Genomic DNA, 16828 nt, shown 5'->3' on the forward strand with positions numbered 1-16828 from the left:
TTCTCTATATCGGTGCCATGGAAAAGGAGTAAACTGTTTCAAGTTGTATCGATGGCGGGGGTATATTGGATTTCTGGTTCAAACATGGGCTATCTCAAGAATGCAGACGGGAAATTACTTTAACGTTCCACTTGGAGAGTTTTAACATATCTGATTGATATGCACATATGGCGGGCATTTACTGTCTCGGGTGAGTAGGGGCCAGGGGAGGTAATGGGCTGTTTTCCTGGGGTCCTTCTAAGGAGCGTCTATGTGGCCCGCCATTTATTTCTAGTGTTTCATGCGCGGGATGAGTGCTATATACTGCGGTAGGGGGTGCCAGAGGAAGTTGGGGAGCGGGCGATTCAAGCTCAATGCTTTCGAGGCTGGTGTAGGTTAAGCCAGTCTCATGGGTTGATACAGATATCGAAACCGAACGACGTGAAGGTGCGATTGATGAGTTGGATGAATATGGGGGTGGAGGGGTTTCAGTCGTTGCAGTTGAGGTGTTGCCGAAGCTGCTAGGCACAGACACTTCGGATGAAGCATCAGAGGAGCGATCATCTAGTTGAGGTGAAGCAAATTCCCGCTCAAACTCGTATCTAGTCTTCTCATCCCGTAGGGAATCAGGTTGCGCGTTTAAATTCGAATGGGAACGCTCAAAGGCGAGAGTCTTCTCATGAGCACTGATTGGACGTGGGGTATATCTTGGGAGAGGAGCCGTGGAGAGATATGGTTCATCTATACCCGGTGCATCCGTATCTCTGCCAACCCCACCACATCGACTCAAGCCTGCTTGAGGATCATGCGGCTGCTGATGGAGATTGGATGCGGATGGAAGCTGTTTTTGGCTGGGAAAACAGCAGCACAAACTTCCGAGCATGGTCAAATCGCAGTTTTATACTTAAATACCGACAAGGAAGTGGGTTTTTAGAAACTAGGAGCCAAAATGCCAAATTTATGAATCGCAATATAACACGACAGTTGAAAAACGAGGCGAAGGGGTTCCAACTCCTCGAAGTTGAACTCGCCAGATCTATTGTTGGACGGGCATTGTGATGGGGGTAAGGGTCAAGACGAACGGACAAACGCAGGACATCAAAACAAAAAGACAACAACAACCAGAGCAGAGAAGAGGTGTCAAGGGAAGTTCCACGACGCCTCGCTGACAAGAGAAACCGGTGGGATTGAGGGGAATTGATTGTTGATGCCTTCGGAGATGTTCAACTGCGTTGCTTTTCCCTGTTCTGGATGGTCTGGCTCGCTTCTGCTCAGCCTCAGCAGAGGCTTGGTTTACAATACAGTACACGGCTGGAATCCCATTAGCTTCCTGACACGGTTATTTTATTGGATGGAATGTAATTTACGGCTGTTTGCGTATTTACGTTTCAAGGCACACGAATGCGGGGGATGAAGCTCCATCCGATTGGCTGCAGTGCTTCTTTGAGCCTCGCGGATAAACAATAGTCCGCTATAATTTTTTGAAGTCTTCGAGTCCGTGAAATCAACCCGCTTGACTTTCCATCATCTCTTCAGCCTACTAGTACTCTTTGTCACGTTCCTTAATATCAGACAGAGATTCCTAGCCCATGGCTCCGTTAGAACTCCAGGGCAATGATGACTACGAAGCCATCGCGCGAGCGGTTCAACCAGTACCCCGCCATCGATCCCACGACCCCGCCAACAATCAGAAGCGAACAGATCCTTTCCAATTCGGCTCGCGCTATCTCGAAGAAGGCGACGATGTTTTTGAATTCAACGCGTGGGACCATGTTGAAACTGACGCTGACTACCGCGAGTATGCAGAACTTCAATACTTAAGGCAGAAAGAATCCCCTGTTTCTGAAGAAGCTCGCGACAAGTACAACGCGAACCCTTCCAAATTTTGGAATCTATTTTACAAACACAATACGAGCAATTTCTTCAAGAATCGCAAATGGCTCCACCAGGAATTCCCTATCCTAACGGAGGTGAGCAAAGCCGACGCGGGTCCTCAGGTTATTTTGGAAGTTGGCGCTGGTGCGGGCAATTCTGCGTTTCCCATTCTTGCAAATAATAAGAACGAGCAACTGAGGCTGCATGCATGCGATTACTCAAAAAAAGCAGTGGAGGTTATCCGCAAGGCTGAGCATTACGATGAGAGGTATATGCAAGCGGATGTATGGGACGTTTCGGCTGAGGGCGAGGATTCTTTACCCCCTGGCCTAGGGCCGGACTCTGTTGATGTGGTCGTGATGATTTTTATATTCTCCGCCCTTTCTCCTAGTGAGTGGTGCCGTGCGTTGAGAAACATTCACCGGGTTCTGAAGCCAGGTGGACATGTGCTTTTCAGGGATTATGGAAAGGGGGATCTCGCACAGGTGCGCTTTAAGGGTGGGCGGTGGATGGGCGAAAACTTTTATGTGAGGGGAGATGGAACGCGAGTATACTTTTTTGAGAAGGATGAACTAGCCCATATCTGGGGTCGATGGAGCCCTGAAACTGGAATTCCCGAAAGTAGTGAAAGCCGGGCCGCAGACTCGGCGAACTCAGCTCCGGATGTACCAGATGACTCCGGGTTTGAAATATTAGCTCTTGGAGTTGATCAGCGGCTGATTGTTAATCGACAACGGAAATTGAAAATGTACAGATGCTGGATGCAGGGCCGTTTTCAGAAAAAGAAGGCCAAATTGCAGTCTAGCACTTCTAGCCCGGATACCGAGAAAGTTGAGCTTAGCTGAGCGGCGGCCACCAATGTTTCTAGCCTTCTGTCATCATTGACAGACTCTTCATTTAGAATCATGGCCATATGGGAAGTGGAGTATCCACGCCGAGTTCGATTATGCAAACTCGATTTATACCCTTATCCATGTTAACGATTCGGGCCATGATCACCCAGACCTCCGCGGCCCCATGGCCGCAGATTACAGCAATAGCAGTGGAGTTAATGTAGAGGAACTGTGTGAATCGAGGTTGCCCCTTTATCACAGCACTTTCCACTCTCATTCAACCAATAACTGATCGGGGCTAGGCCAAACCAGCCAACGCGAGCATCTATCCCCTAACGTCACACTCCATCCGGATCCTATTTCGGTCAGTTTGCAAGCATATATTGAATTCGCTACGAAACGTGACTTGCCATGAAGTTTTTATTTGGGAAGCGGGTGTCCTACGATAATAGATACCGAATATATATAGAGTATAGATATACTTCAAACATAAATCTAATTAGTGAACAGAATTACCTTTTCTCTCGCAGTCAAATGCGAGAACCTTTTTGGGTTAAGTGTCGTCACTGACTTTAGCAATGGTTTGATCTCTCCCCAGACAGATACATCACCAATCTCAATCGCTCCAAATTCCTCAATCCCTGTTCATGGAGACAAATCTGGCTCACATAATGCAGTCAAATTTTTTGTTGCACTACTTGCAACCTGGAAAAAAATGGAAAAGAAAAGAAAAGAGAGAGGGAGAGAAAGAGAGAGAGAGCAGGGATACTCCTCCAGTGACTAGTACCTATCTCCAGCCCCGGTCAATCATAGTTCTGTTAGATGATAAATTTACGGGGCTCACCACCTTCGCGGGATGCCGATAAATGCACGATGCCCATGCTAATCTGCGGTAATTCCAACGACGTTGATCTCCCACACCCCCCGGAGATTTAACAGGCGATTTAGTCCAAACAGAGAACATGAACGCATGTTAGAGAACTTAGTTTTCTTTTTTCTGAAGATGACTACATCTAGACAACTCGGAGTACACCAGTCCGAAGGACGCCGGAGGTCAGTAAGCCGACCAGAGACGGATATTGGCAATAGTGTACTGTTGTGCGACGGTAGGCCGGCTGTAATACGGAGTGGAAATCCTGGAGAGATTTTGTTGCTATTCGGGGGGTTGCGAGGCTATATAAAAATGGCTTCTTAACTGTTACACACCTCACTTCTGGGTTTTACATTTAGCCATCACATTCTTCAATTTATCGCCATCTGCTTTTTGTTTTCGCCGACTCGAAGAAGCCATTCGGATCTGGAGAAACCTTCAATTCCTCATCAATACCCTCATGATGGCGCAACAAGCCATCCACAGTAAGGATGCCTCCCCTCCGGAGGAAGCTCCTGTGTCGGAATCTGGGGGGTTCCATGTGGTTTTCAAGAATCCGTATTTGTTTGGGGTCGCCTTGGTTCGTGAGAGAAAATATCTAGTTGCTGTTGATGTCCTATAGCTAATTTTGCTCCAGTTCACCTCTCTCGGTGGCCTGCTCTTTGGTTATGATCAAGGCGTTGTCTCAGGAGTACTCACAATGGAGTCTTTTGGAGCATTATTCCCCAGGATATATTCAGATAGTAGTTTTAAAGGATGGTTTGTGTCAACGCTGTTGTTGGGTAAGTAATCTGCAGTATCCGTTGATAGATTTGTTTGCCAAACCAGGCTCGACATGGGCAAACATGACTAGTTATTCTAATCACAATGTGCAGCTGCATGGCTCGGTTCATTGGTGAATGGTCCTTTCGCAGACTATATTGGCAGGAAATTGTCCATTATCGTGGCTGTTGTTGTTTTCTTAGTGGGTTCCGCCATTCAAGCCGGAGCTGTCAATCTAGAGATGCTTTTTGTAGGTAAGTGCAATTACATATGCGCCTTTGTTTTCGAAGGTGAATGAAGTGCTGATGCTATTTTCCCATTGCCAGGCCGAGCAGTTGCTGGGTTCGCAGTTGGGCAATTGACCATGGTTGTTCCGCTATATATCAGTGAGGTTTCGTTGCCAGCAATCAGGGGTGGGCTTGTAGTTCTCCAACAGTGTAAGCCAGCTCTCTTTTCGCATCAACTACCCTGATGGATTTCTAACATTACTTGTTATAGTATCTATTACCGTGGGTATTCTCCTCAGCTATTGGATTGATTACGGCACAAATTATATTGGCGGCTCGCGATGTGCTCCCAACATCCCACACTCAGGCGGGACCCCCAGCTCTCCTGCTTTTGATCCATATAATGATGTAGGTCCAAACGGCTGCGACGGCCAGTCTGATGCTTCTTGGAGGATTCCATTCGCCCTTCAAATCATTCCTGCCATTATCTTGGGAGCCGGTATGATATTATTCCCTGATTCTCCCCGATGGCTACTCATGAAAGACCGTGACGAGGATGCACTTGCAACCTTGGGGAAACTTCGACGGCAGCCGACAGATGACCCAACCTTGGTGGCTGAGTATTTGGAAATCAAGGCTTCTGTGATCGTTGAAAACACATTTGCTGCGCAGAAATATGCTGGTATGAGCGGCGCAAAGCTGCATGCGGCCCAGGTATCTAAATTTCCGTAACTACTGGACATGGTGTGGATAGTAGAGTTACTTAACATTCTCCTAGTATTACTCCCTTGTAAGCACCTGGCCGAGATTTGAGCGTCTGTCGATTGGATGCTGTGTTATGTTCTTCCAGCAATTTATGGGGTGCAACGGTCAGTTGGCAATGGAACCCCCTAGCCCCGTTTTACTGCATTTAGAGCAAGATGCTCATAAAAGAGAACCCCAATAGCAATGATCTACTATGCCCCTACGATCTTCAGTCAGCTAGGACTGGATGGAAACACGGTAAAAACCTTCAGATAAACAAGACTACCATCCCAAACAATACCGGTTTTGTTCTCTAACGGCTCCAAACAACCATTCAGACCTCACTCCTTGCGACGGGCGTCTACGGAATTGTCAACTGCCTCAGCACCCTCCCGGCTCTCTTTTGGATCGACAAGGTTGGCCGCAGGGTTCTTCTCATGTGCGGTGCCACAGGGACCTGCATTTCGCTTGTCATCGTAGGAGCCATTATTGGCAAATACGGATCGGCTCTTGTTGACCATGCGGATGCCGGCTGGGCGGGCATTGCATTTATATACATCTACGATATCAATTTTTCTTATTCATTTGGTACGTTATCTAAACTTTCTATCCTTCCTATCCCCTCACCCTTTGTTGCCAAAAATAGTATGAAGGTACATGTGTTCGACTCAACTATCCCACTTGGAGAATCTTTGGTTGTATGAGAGAAAATCTGAGATGCTAATCCGTGAAACCCAACGCACCAGCACCAATCGGTTGGGTCCTCCCTTCCGAAATCTTCAATCTCTCCATCCGTTCAAAGGCAATCTCGATAACCACCTCGACAACCTGGATGTGTAATTTGTAAGCCATATATGTGCAGGACATGAAAGAAAGGGCATCATTCGAAAACTGTCCACTAACAAACCCCTCCTACCTCAACCCATAGCATCATCGGTCTCGTTACCCCGGACATGCTCGAAAGCATAACTTGGGGTACATATATATTCTTTGCCGCTTTCTGTATGCTTGCATTGGCATTCACGTTCTTCTTCGTCCCTGAAACGCGAGGGAAGGTATGTCTTGTTTCCTTGCTTTCATTCCATGCGTGTTCCTCACACACTCTCTCCCTTTCCCACCCAGCATGTCTACTTGTCACCTGTCAAGCCCATCTGGAGTGCATCTCCAAAAGTGCCATCTGATATTTTGTGATATATTTGGAAACTAAATGATTAACCCCCACTGTTCGACAACAAACAGACGCTAGAGGACATGGACCTAGTGTTTGGCGACACGGCTGCGCATGAAGAGCAGCAACGTATCGTGCAGATTGAGGCAGCACTGCGCGGGACGCCGCTGCCGGGCGCAGCGGCATTGAAAGATAATCTCTTTAATGAGGAGATGAGGGTGGAGAATGTTTAAAAAAAAATCAAAGTAACCCGGAATTTTGAAGGTTTTAATTTCTGTACCATGCGGCGACTGTGGGTATATAAATGATATTGGAGAGAGATGTAGGTACATGTACATGTACATGTACAATTTCAGTCCAGAAATACTCCCTTGTCCCGATGATCTTTGTTCTGCTACTTTTGTAGACCTCGGAGTATGTAGAATAGAGCTAAAAACAGGCTAGGGGAGAAAGGAGAATGAGAAAATTGTTAAATATATCTCCTCCCTTCCACACCACCTTCCGCACCAAAGCCCATCCAATCGAAAAACTCCATCCCAGCAGCAGCAGCAGCAGCAGCGGGGCCAGGGCCACTACCACCTCGAGCTGCAGCGTTCTCCATGGATGCGATACTCTTATTCCCACTGCTAGTACCGCCTACCTGATCAATATCAGCCTGCGGACCACCAGCATCCGCACCAAACAGATCAGGCCTAGAACCAGAGGCACGGCTAGTATCAAAAGCAGCCACTCCTGGAACTACGCCAAAGTTTCCCAAGTTCTCATGATTGCCAGCCACGCCTGCGAAGAACGAATACGCATCGCTGAACATCATATCCTGATTCTGCGAGCCCATCTCCTGCGAAATTATACCAGCCATATTCGCCTCCCATGCATGACGGAGTCTCTCATCATCACGTTGGGCGGCACTGTTGCTGCCCGAGGGTCCTGCTCCGGTCTTCGCAGAATTTGCGCTGATTTGTTGCGGAAAAGATGCGATGTTGCTGTTATCAATATATTGGCTGTGATTGCCATTGCTATTATTGCTGAAGGTTGGACATGATCCTGATCCTGATCCTGTGGGAAGAGGTTGTGGTGAAGGCGAGGGAAAGGAGAGCGGTCCGCAAAGTCTATTTATGACTTCCAGACAGCGTGCGGCTAGGTGGTTATTATTGCCCAGGGAGCTTTGTGGTGACAGGAGACAACGGACACTTTGGATATCGGAGAGCCAGGAAGGAGCAGACGGGGATGTCGGCGTTGTTATAAGGAAGAGAACGGGGATTAAGGCAGCTTGAAAGAGGAAATAACTACGTGATGTTAGGGACATACAAATATGAGTGATTAGCGGGTATGCGTCTGTTAGCCTCGTTAGTACGTACAGCATATACCACCCATCTAACCTCATATATGGATTCATCTCCATATATCCCGATATCGACTGGATCGTTGCCCGTGCAGCCTGCAGACAACGCATCCTGCACTCCTCCTCTGCAGATTGTGGTTGGTTGGAGTCAGTTGCGACATCGGGAGGAAACGAAAATTGTGGCTGGCCGGTTTGTTTCCATCGTTGTGTGACCCAGAGAAGTAAAATGGGACGGTATAAGATTATCTGGAAGTTCCAGCGGCGCCAGGAGAGACGCTTCTTGGCAAATATGAACCAAGGGGGGAGCTGCAAACTTGAGCTCTCATGATTGCTACTGTAATCGTCACGGTGACTATCATCATGTTCGAAAAAGGATGGTAACGAGCATAGGAAGTCATCAATGGGAGTCTGCAGCTTTAAGGTTTCTTCTGCTGAGAGATTGCGGTTTGATAGAAGGCGGTGGTAAAGTTCATTGGTTGTTAGATGGAATTTTGCTTGGGCGATTAGGCTTGAGTAGAGAGTTGGCTCATCCGTTTCGAGTGGTACGGCTTCCGTCGATGTTGTCAAAGCCTGGATGCAATGTTAGTTATAGAGCTCCTTGTAAAAGCAGTTGGGAAAAGCATAGGCGTACGTTATCAGGGATATTCTGCACCTGCTTCGCATCCATAATGCTCGCATCAGGCAAGAGAATCGGTCGTCCAAATGTGATGGATGCACCACTGTCAAAAATGAACACACCCCACCAGACCCTTCGCCTCATTTCCCGTTGCAGCAAACTAATATTCCATTCTGGAAACTCCTTATGGAGACCCAAACTCAACGCCATCCGTATCGCAAGCCCCAAGTAATTCCAACCAGTATTAGGCTTGTTACGCTTTTGCGTATAATTGCTAAGGAGCAAGAACGCCTGTACACATGCTAAATTCCCTATCTCAAAGACTGACACATCCTGCAAGTATCTGTTGGCTTCGTTGTAAAAAATTTCGTGGATATCCACAGTATCATCTCCAATGGTCCAGGCACCAAGGGCAAGAACCGTGTTAAGAAGGATCGGCCATGCGTGGCCCCGTGGCCTAGAGATTTGTTCGCCGAACTGAGCTCGGAATGTCTCCTCGTGGAGGAATGGATAACTCGTGTGGTAGTTGGCAAAATATGCGTCCATCACCGTCTGAGCAACAATTTGTGAAGGTGCGATTCCGGGATGCGTCGATTGCCACATCATTGATTGGGAATCAAGCGCAACCTTACCCGCTGCTTCTGATTGAGTGGAAGAATTGACATCCCAACCACCCATAAGGAGCGCTCGAAGTGGCGCAACGCTTGAAGGACCACCTAAATCATCGTGTTAGTTTTTAGGCGGTTGCATTAATTATGCCACTGGGGAATATGTCGGACGGCTTGCAACGTACCAAGATACCCAGCGCCTTCAGGCCGGATCGAAAGAGCTGCCATGCCATCTGATAGCTCGGTGAGAGTAAGTTCCTTTTCAGCCCAGTCAAATCCATCTGCAAGTTGAGGAAGGGCCTCTGACGAAGGTTCTGTAGCTACCGCAAAATCTTTAGGGACAACCACGGAGACAGGCTTTTGATCGGGCTTCGGTTCCTGTCGCCGTTGGCCTTCTGACTGTTTAGAGGAAGATGATTCTAATAACGCTTCGATGTCTGCATTGGGTAACAATGTTGAAATTGCTGCCTCAAGCTTTCGTATGCGGTCTTCAGCATATGTAAGGTTCCTGGGAACAACTTTGTCAACCTCACCTCATAAATCCGCTAATGGTCCTGCATTCATGAGTGTCACAAAAGAAAAGAAACTTACTGGCGCGTCAAAGGCGTCCGAACAACTTTGGGACTATACACACACTCTTTCTTCAACTGTTTGCACAGCGAACATGTTGGGCGTTCTTTCGAGCACTATCCAGAACCCGCAAGACGAATATCCATCAATATCCATCAAAACATAATACAAAGCCTCGGCAAGCTGAATACCCTGTTCCCAGGATATCTAACTGTAAATTAACGGGCACACACCTTCGATTTCCGAAGCCTGCACTCATTACACTTTTTTCCCAAGGGAGAAGAAAGCGTAACAATCAGTATAATCTCCATGAAATGTTTTTCCATAAAATATGGCGATGGATATTGCAACATGAAAAAAAGAGGTGTGAAATCCCCGCCTATGTGTCAACAGTATGCACTGATATCCGGAACATCCAAAGGTCAGTCCAGGTACAGCATAACGTGCCTCCTCTCCACAAATATAAACTGCGTTTGCTTGTTCATACCCTATTGATGTAAATCTGCACATTCAAGGCATGACTGCCCATGTCTCGGTATCGAAATGGAGGGGCTTGGGAAGTTGGGCACAGAAGCCCCCCTGATCTGGTTGGTGCAGCAGAGAAAATAAACGTATAAATTCAACATACCGCAATGCTCTGCAAGGCTTGACTCCAGCCTTCCCCCTGGCTCTGGTTTTGCAGCCCCGACTGCCCAGTGGTACTCGTCGTTGGCAATCCTTCATCCATCTGCGAAATGCAAGAGTAAAGTCAGACACACACATCAATCCATCCATCCATTCATTGTTCAGCAAGTTTATTTGACCACCACCACCCCCTGGAGCAGGCCATATCCATGATGGAGAAAAGAAAAGATGCGCAGTCAAGAGTGCATGCACTATCTAACAACACTACCCGTCCAACCCACCACACTTAGCCCTTTTGCATTGCTCGTCTTGCTTTCTTCTGGTCTCACTTCAACTTTCTCTCTGACCTAACAATCCTAGCAAGTTGGAGGAAAATCTCTTCCACGCCATGAAGGATGTAGCACAGAGGACGTGTATTGAGTTTTGTATCTTTCTCGCTTCCCGCCCTGCGGGTCGGAAATACAATCTCTTCCCTTGCTGTTCGTTCCTCTTCCCCGCACGCACAGCCATTGGCTCATACACAGATCAGATGGATGAACAAGATCTATAGCCAGGGCCATTGTGCCATGCATATGCCTGCCCTTGCGTAATGTAGGTGTGCAATGTACATGTATTGCATTGCACTTGTACAGTACATGCACCCGCATATATGTGGGAGCGGCAACCATTTGACTCTACAAAGTGGTACGAAGGAGTTGCAAGAAAACGGCAGTTGCAAGAATAGCGCCGACACGCAATATACATGAAACGGTACGTAAAGAAAGAACTGGTTTGAATAAAGAAAGGCAAAGAAATGAATGAAACAGATGAAGGAGGGAAAAGAGAAGGACGGATATTATTGACAATATCAATGCAGAGCTTACATACCTCTCAACATGAAGAGAGAGAAAAACACTACTGAGAATATCAGTCATAAAATCTATCCCGAGCCCAACAACAACAACAGCACCACAGAAAAGGGAGCACACAGGACATTGTACACACTAGCATAATCCTTCTTTTTCTCTTCTTTTCTGGTGCCAAGTTAGATACCTGGGATGACGCAGATGCCGTGGGGATAGCTCATGGGGTTATTATTTATTTATGGGATGGCGGGAGAGCTATGGGAGAGCTGATTCGTACCTCTCTGTTCTTAAAAAGGTGGCGGGCACTGTCAGATCCCACGAGGGGGACGGCTTCGCGCGAGGAGATGATAAGGGTAATGGCGTTCTTCTCCCGCGCTGGATAACCGGATGCGCAGCATGGATGACGTTGGGTAGCACTGCACGGGAGAGGGCCGGAGACATACGTACTGTACAAGCGATGAGCATACAATAGCCGATTGTCAGCGGGCAACAGAAAACAAAGAAATAAAGAAGAAAAAGATTCAGCTTGGTGGGAGTTGAAAATACATCACGTGGACTCCGCTGTATTTTAGTCAATGGTTTTATTTAATATTATATTTTCTTTCAATGTACTGTCCTTTATATAACAGGCATGCAATCCAGAAGGCACATATTTATATGTATAGGTGTGTACCCGTGCCTAGGGCTCTTCCAGGGTTGTGATATTGCCTCTGTTATATCAACATCTTCTATTTCTATTCTTTCCTCTTTATCCGCAAAAAAGAAAAGACGACAAAAAAGTCCATGTCACAGACAACAATTAGTAATTATTTATTTATTAACGTTTCATTTCTTCCCTTCCGCCTCTGCCTCTCTGATGAGGGTGCTTCATGCAGCTGAAAACAAGAGTCGACGACCATTTATTGTGAATGGAACATTTTTTCATTCTTGTTTCTTCTCCCTTACTTTTTTTTCTTTCCCTTGTATTTTTTCCCCTGTGTTTTATTTTGATCCATCCTGCGCCTGCGCATAGAAGGAAAGGAAAAGGAAAGGAAAAGGGGAGGGAATAGAAATGAAATGAGACATCGAATTGACCACATCTCCATAAAGGTTCTCTTTTGGGATGGCTTGTGTTTTATTTTGAATCACACGCCCGGTTAACGCACGCCCGGTATCTCCCACTCAGTCAATTTGGGATGGATATTTTCGGGGGTGTTATTTGCCCACTGGGGTAATCCTGCAATGCACATAAGCGCATAGGCCAGTGTGTAATGTGTCTCTTTGGAGGCGAAGGCCCTGGAGATATCAGGGGTGGTTTCGCTGGGCCTCTGAAACTCTTCCCAGCTTTACCATTTCCGTTCGTCCATCTCCTATCAGCTGGTGAGAGAGGTTGGAGTCACACCAGATCCGGGAAGACTGACAGACAGATAGACCGATGAGGGGCGATGAGCCGACAAAACATTTATACATCTATCTAGCTACATCGTCAGAGACGGGCATTCACCCTCCGCACGGACGAATGCACCAGTGAAAAGATCCTGCATGGCCCCGTAGTGGAACAGGATTCCCCCAAGCACGGCAACGTGCCATATATTATGGCTGCCACCGAGGTAATCGAAGAAGCCAGGGAGCCAGCGTTCGGGGATCTGCATCGCATATATCATTGCACCCAACAAGTAGACGCCAAGACTTTTCAGTAGTGGTGCGTAGAAGTACAAGCACCATCCCAGGCTTCTTGTTAGGCTTAGTTGAGCGATGGGGGCGAAGCCTGTGGCTGCGAGGGTCACGTAGAACGCAACGCGCGCCCATGCCATGTCCGCACGGTTGAAGGTAGGGTGCCAGGGGAGAATGACGCCGGCGATACCCAATGTGGAGGTCGTGATGATGTAGATCCATCGGGAGGTTGGTTCACAGTAGAAAGCGGTGTATTCTGTAGTGACGATTGAGGCAGCGACGAGCAGGGATATCCCTGTATAATCGACGCAGGCGAAGCGTTCCATCAGCGGTTGTGAGGCGATGCTGTTCATTGTGTGCCAGAGCGTACTGCAGACAAGGCACTTGCAGGCGGCAATGAAGAATATGGCAGCAATTGCGATGTCAGTTTTGGTGCTGAGGGAGAAGTTCGGGTTGGAAGGGTAGAAGTAGAAGGCCACGGCGAGGACGATGAGCAGGCCAATCAGGTGCGACCAGATGTTGAAGAGTTCGTTGGAGAATGTAAATACGGACGTTACACATTCGATCTTGGAGGTCGTGAAACGATAACCCTGCAAGATGTGCGGGTTGACCCTCCAAGGGTGTGGAAGGTCGGAGTACTGGATTAGCCGCTTTTCATTGGCTAGTTGGATCGCGCGTTCGATGCTCTTTTGTAGAGCCTCTCGCGCGCGCTCGACGCTCTCATCCATAACCTCGCGGGCATGCGTGAGGCCCGGCTCCACAGCGCGCCATCCGTCGTCCAAAGTTCCATACAGACCCCGATCTCGCACAGCCTGCGCACCGGCCTCAAGCTCACCGAGAAAATTCTCCATCAAACGCATACTGGCCTGGGCTTTTTGTTCGAGCGTTTCCTTCGTTGCCAGAACCTCTTTATAGCGTTCCTCCAGCGTCTCTACCAGGATTTTTGCTCTTCGTTTGCCACCTCCCATCAGCTCGCCGGAAGCATGGGAGCAGGAATCCCGCACGGAAACTAGGGCGGCATATCCTCGTCTCAGTCTTGAGTCGATATGGGTCATATGTGATTGTCGATACTCCTCCAGCCATTGTAACCGCCGCTCCATTTCTGTGAGGAATAATTCGACCTAGAAAACAACGAAAGAATGACGAACATATTAACGTCGCCGGCTCAAATGAATTTTCCCCTTTTCTATAGGCGGGTGTGTACATGTAACTCACCCGCAAGAATATAGCGTCGGCATCATGATCGCAGGATAGTCTCCTATTGGTATGAAAGGAGTGTCGTCTCTGTCTGTTACGTATGAAACCGGACCGTTCGTCCGGGGTTGCCAGACCGGAAGCATTAGAGGCTGGGTCAAGGTATGCGTAGGACTCCAAAGTCACGGAAGGGGCTGTACAAGCCATTATTGTGCTAAATTGATGATGATGAATCCCAGGAGGCGTCGGGTTGGACGAGGCTGGAGGGGGGTTCACGTTGAAGGTTCCTCTTAGGTATCGGGATACGACTTGTATAGGTAAACGTCGGTGAGCAAGAAAACGAGGGCAAGAGGAGCGGCAATTACACTCTCATATCAATAAGGCTACAGATGAAATGAAAATTAAAGATAGACTTGGAGGAGAAATTGATGGGAAATTGATCTAGGGAGCGTGAGTGGATGAGACAGATGAGCAAGAATGATAAATAGCGGGCAATTAATTAGAGGAGCGGAGAGGGGATATATAGGGGCAGAACAACAGGAGAGAAGAAACAAAACAACGCAAGAGGAGATAGGTGGGGAATCGATGTGGAACTAGGAATAAAAAGAAACGGGCGGGTGAAGAAAAGGCATGCTCGCAAGCTGTCGGGGATGGAGCTAGAGGCCTCTTTGGGCAGCGAGCAGAACCACCACCATCGCACTAGCCAACGCCGGCGCATCACAGTGCTTGGCAGTATCCCGATCAGCCAAACGATTTCAGGTGAGAACTCAATCTTTGACTTCCTAGCATCTTGGTGAGTTTGTTATGAAAACTAAGGAAGATTGAGCGATAAAGGAAACTCTCACAAAGCCCTGTCCTGTCGGTTTGAGTTATACCTAACGTCTCAGGCTATGTTGAGGGTCTTCTGCCACGGGCGTCATGCTGCGTCTTCCAGAGCAATCGCTGTGCAACGAGCGGTTGGCTGCAGTGACATCATGCTGCCTCTGATGCTGTCGACGATAAATAACCGGCTATCTGTGGATTTCTCTGTCGATATCAATTATCCCCAGCACTTTGTATTCTGAGCGAGTTGAGGTGCCGACAGCTGCATTAGTTAGGCACATAACCTTGCATGTGTCAACTCTAACCGCCCAGTCACATTGATTTGGATACACAGCTGTTCATAGAGAAAGGCTGATTTTCTCTCACGCTCTCTCTCCCTCTCAGTGACGGATCAGTCATCCCCACGCGCAAAGAGAGAACATGTTGATTGGGTCAAGTATGGCCTGAGAAGGAAGGGGGACGAGGGAGAAAGATCTCTCATGGCTTAAATTTTCAACTTGGTAAATTGTCTTTCTCCAGTGAACTTGAATGAACATGTCCGCCATGATAGATATTATGGGTGGTTGCTCCAAGGGTGCTCTGCATGACGATAAAAGAATTGGTATTTCCAGTAAGTTCTGCTATTTGTCAGGGTAGAAATTTTATATCCCCCACTATGAACGCTGTAGAGCCAGATGCCTGGCTAAACAGGGCTTTCGGCTTTGATATGGTTGCTGCACCTCTCTCCCCTCCATTTTTCCAACACAATTGCATAACTATCTGATTACCTTGTCGCATAGGACTTTGAACAGGGTGTGAGAGCTTCAAGTGACATCATTGCATGCTGCAGTGTTACGTTTTTAGGGAAATGGTCCTGGGGGTGAGCAGATGAATACTTGTCAAGGCAGTCTTATAATCAATAAACGGATCAATTAATGCATATAAGTTGAAATTCGCTCTCACCCACTCTTCGATGTTTAACACCTCACATTGATTCATGGCACCCTGCTACTGGTCCAACGGGAGGTTGACCAGTCCTACGCCAAAAGTAGTATGGGCACAGGGGCATGGGTCCAGTAAACTATAAAACCCGTCCCTCGTCAACCCCTCAGCGGTTGCAACGTCACGGAGTTAGAACTATGTACAGTATTTCCGCAGTTCAAAGAGACCATGATGGAGAGTTTCACAAACCGTGTTGCGGTTGCAGCAAAGCCAAGAAACCCCGCTCCATGCCGCTGCTAGTAACTTCATGCTTCCATCGAGTCTAGCAATTGCTCAATGGTTTGTGAAGCTGGTTTACCAGGGTATGCAGTGATACTTCCTCGATAGAGAAGGTTTTTGAACAAAGCATTACAATCCTGAGAGTGGGCTGGGTTTGGCATTACTAGAGACTGGAACCTGAAACTAGCAATAGTGAAGTATTGCTGTGCCAAAATGAAGGAAACGCTGTTTGGTTTCTGCTGTGTGTGAACAACACGTATAAACAAAGAGATTTATGTACTCAATTTCATGGGCAATATAAGGCGTTTACATGCGTTGGTTGGTCGCTCTTATGCGAAGATTCTGATGAGCGACATTTAATGCTCAACCCTCTCCAAATAACGTCTTCTGTATGCCTCCAAGGATTGTTTAGTCTATGTAGGTATGCTGGATAGTGATCATTGGGTGGTAGATCACATTCAACACGGTTCTTGAGACGAATAATGGTGCCTGCTTTTGGGCTTGCATGGTTGTCCACCCCTTGAGAAATCCTGTGCATGATCACAAGGAGAGGATCTGTCGATAGAGGTTTAAGCATACTAGATCCTCATATAGCCGGAGTACTGTTTTGGTAACTTTTTGTGTATACTGCATTTTGAAACTGAATAGTGACAAACGGACATATCATATCATATCGTGTGTGTCGTACCTTGGAAGAAGTGAACAGGTGATGTCAAGAGGTGAACCCAAATCTGCCAACAAAATCCGCCAAAAACCATTGTTCAAGTTCCGCTCTCCAATCACGCTGCAACATCGAACAGCAACTTAAACTCCACGTATGAGCCATCCCGCGAAACTCCACTGGACTCCCCGGATAACAGTCTGACTACCTTTTCACAATGCCGGGTTAGCGAAA

The 16828-nt window shown here is 47.5% G+C and overlaps 5 protein-coding genes across 5 annotated transcripts; 2 read left to right on the top strand and 3 right to left on the bottom strand.

The window, feature by feature from the left end:
• Positions 1-178: 178 nt before the first annotated feature.
• HCBG_08195 (uncharacterized protein) lies at positions 179-862 on the bottom strand (the record flags this gene model as incomplete). The annotated part of the gene is made up of 1 exon (XM_045435244.1): positions 179-862. One exon carries the CDS (start codon positions 860-862, stop codon positions 179-181), a length of 684 nt encoding a protein of 227 aa, XP_045284550.1.
• A 706-nt stretch (positions 863-1568) lies between these two features.
• HCBG_08196 (actin filament binding protein) lies at positions 1569-2699 on the top strand (the record flags this gene model as incomplete). The annotated part of the gene is made up of 1 exon (XM_045435245.1): positions 1569-2699. The coding sequence occupies one exon, from the start codon at positions 1569-1571 to the stop codon at positions 2697-2699; it is 1131 nt and encodes a 376-aa protein (XP_045284551.1).
• Positions 2700-3560: 861 nt separating this feature from the next.
• HCBG_08197 (sugar transporter) lies at positions 3561-6482 on the top strand (the record flags this gene model as incomplete). Its single annotated transcript, XM_045435246.1, has 11 exons — positions 3561-3579; positions 3918-4138; positions 4181-4340; positions 4434-4574; positions 4819-5261; positions 5326-5416; positions 5494-5549; positions 5630-5879; positions 6038-6134; positions 6220-6346; positions 6414-6482. 11 exons carry the CDS (start codon positions 3561-3563, stop codon positions 6480-6482), a joined length of 1674 nt encoding a protein of 557 aa, XP_045284552.1.
• Positions 6483-6719: 237 nt separating this feature from the next.
• On the bottom strand, positions 6720-9691 carry HCBG_08198 (fungal specific transcription factor domain-containing protein; the record flags this gene model as incomplete). The annotated part of the gene is made up of 5 exons (XM_045435247.1): positions 6720-7745; positions 7818-8371; positions 8433-9133; positions 9211-9533; positions 9660-9691. 5 exons carry the CDS (start codon positions 9689-9691, stop codon positions 6929-6931), a joined length of 2427 nt encoding a protein of 808 aa, XP_045284553.1.
• A 2158-nt stretch (positions 9692-11849) lies between these two features.
• HCBG_08199 (hemolysin-III family protein) lies at positions 11850-14118 on the bottom strand (the record flags this gene model as incomplete). The annotated part of the gene is made up of 2 exons (XM_045435248.1): positions 11850-13838; positions 13933-14118. 2 exons carry the CDS (start codon positions 14116-14118, stop codon positions 12522-12524), a joined length of 1503 nt encoding a protein of 500 aa, XP_045284554.1.
• Between the last annotated feature and the right edge of the window lie 2710 nt (positions 14119-16828).

Source organism: Histoplasma capsulatum (assembly GCF_000150115.1).
Source record: "Histoplasma capsulatum G186AR genomic scaffold supercont2.13, whole genome shotgun sequence".
Lineage (NCBI taxonomy): Eukaryota > Fungi > Ascomycota > Eurotiomycetes > Onygenales > Ajellomycetaceae > Histoplasma > Histoplasma capsulatum.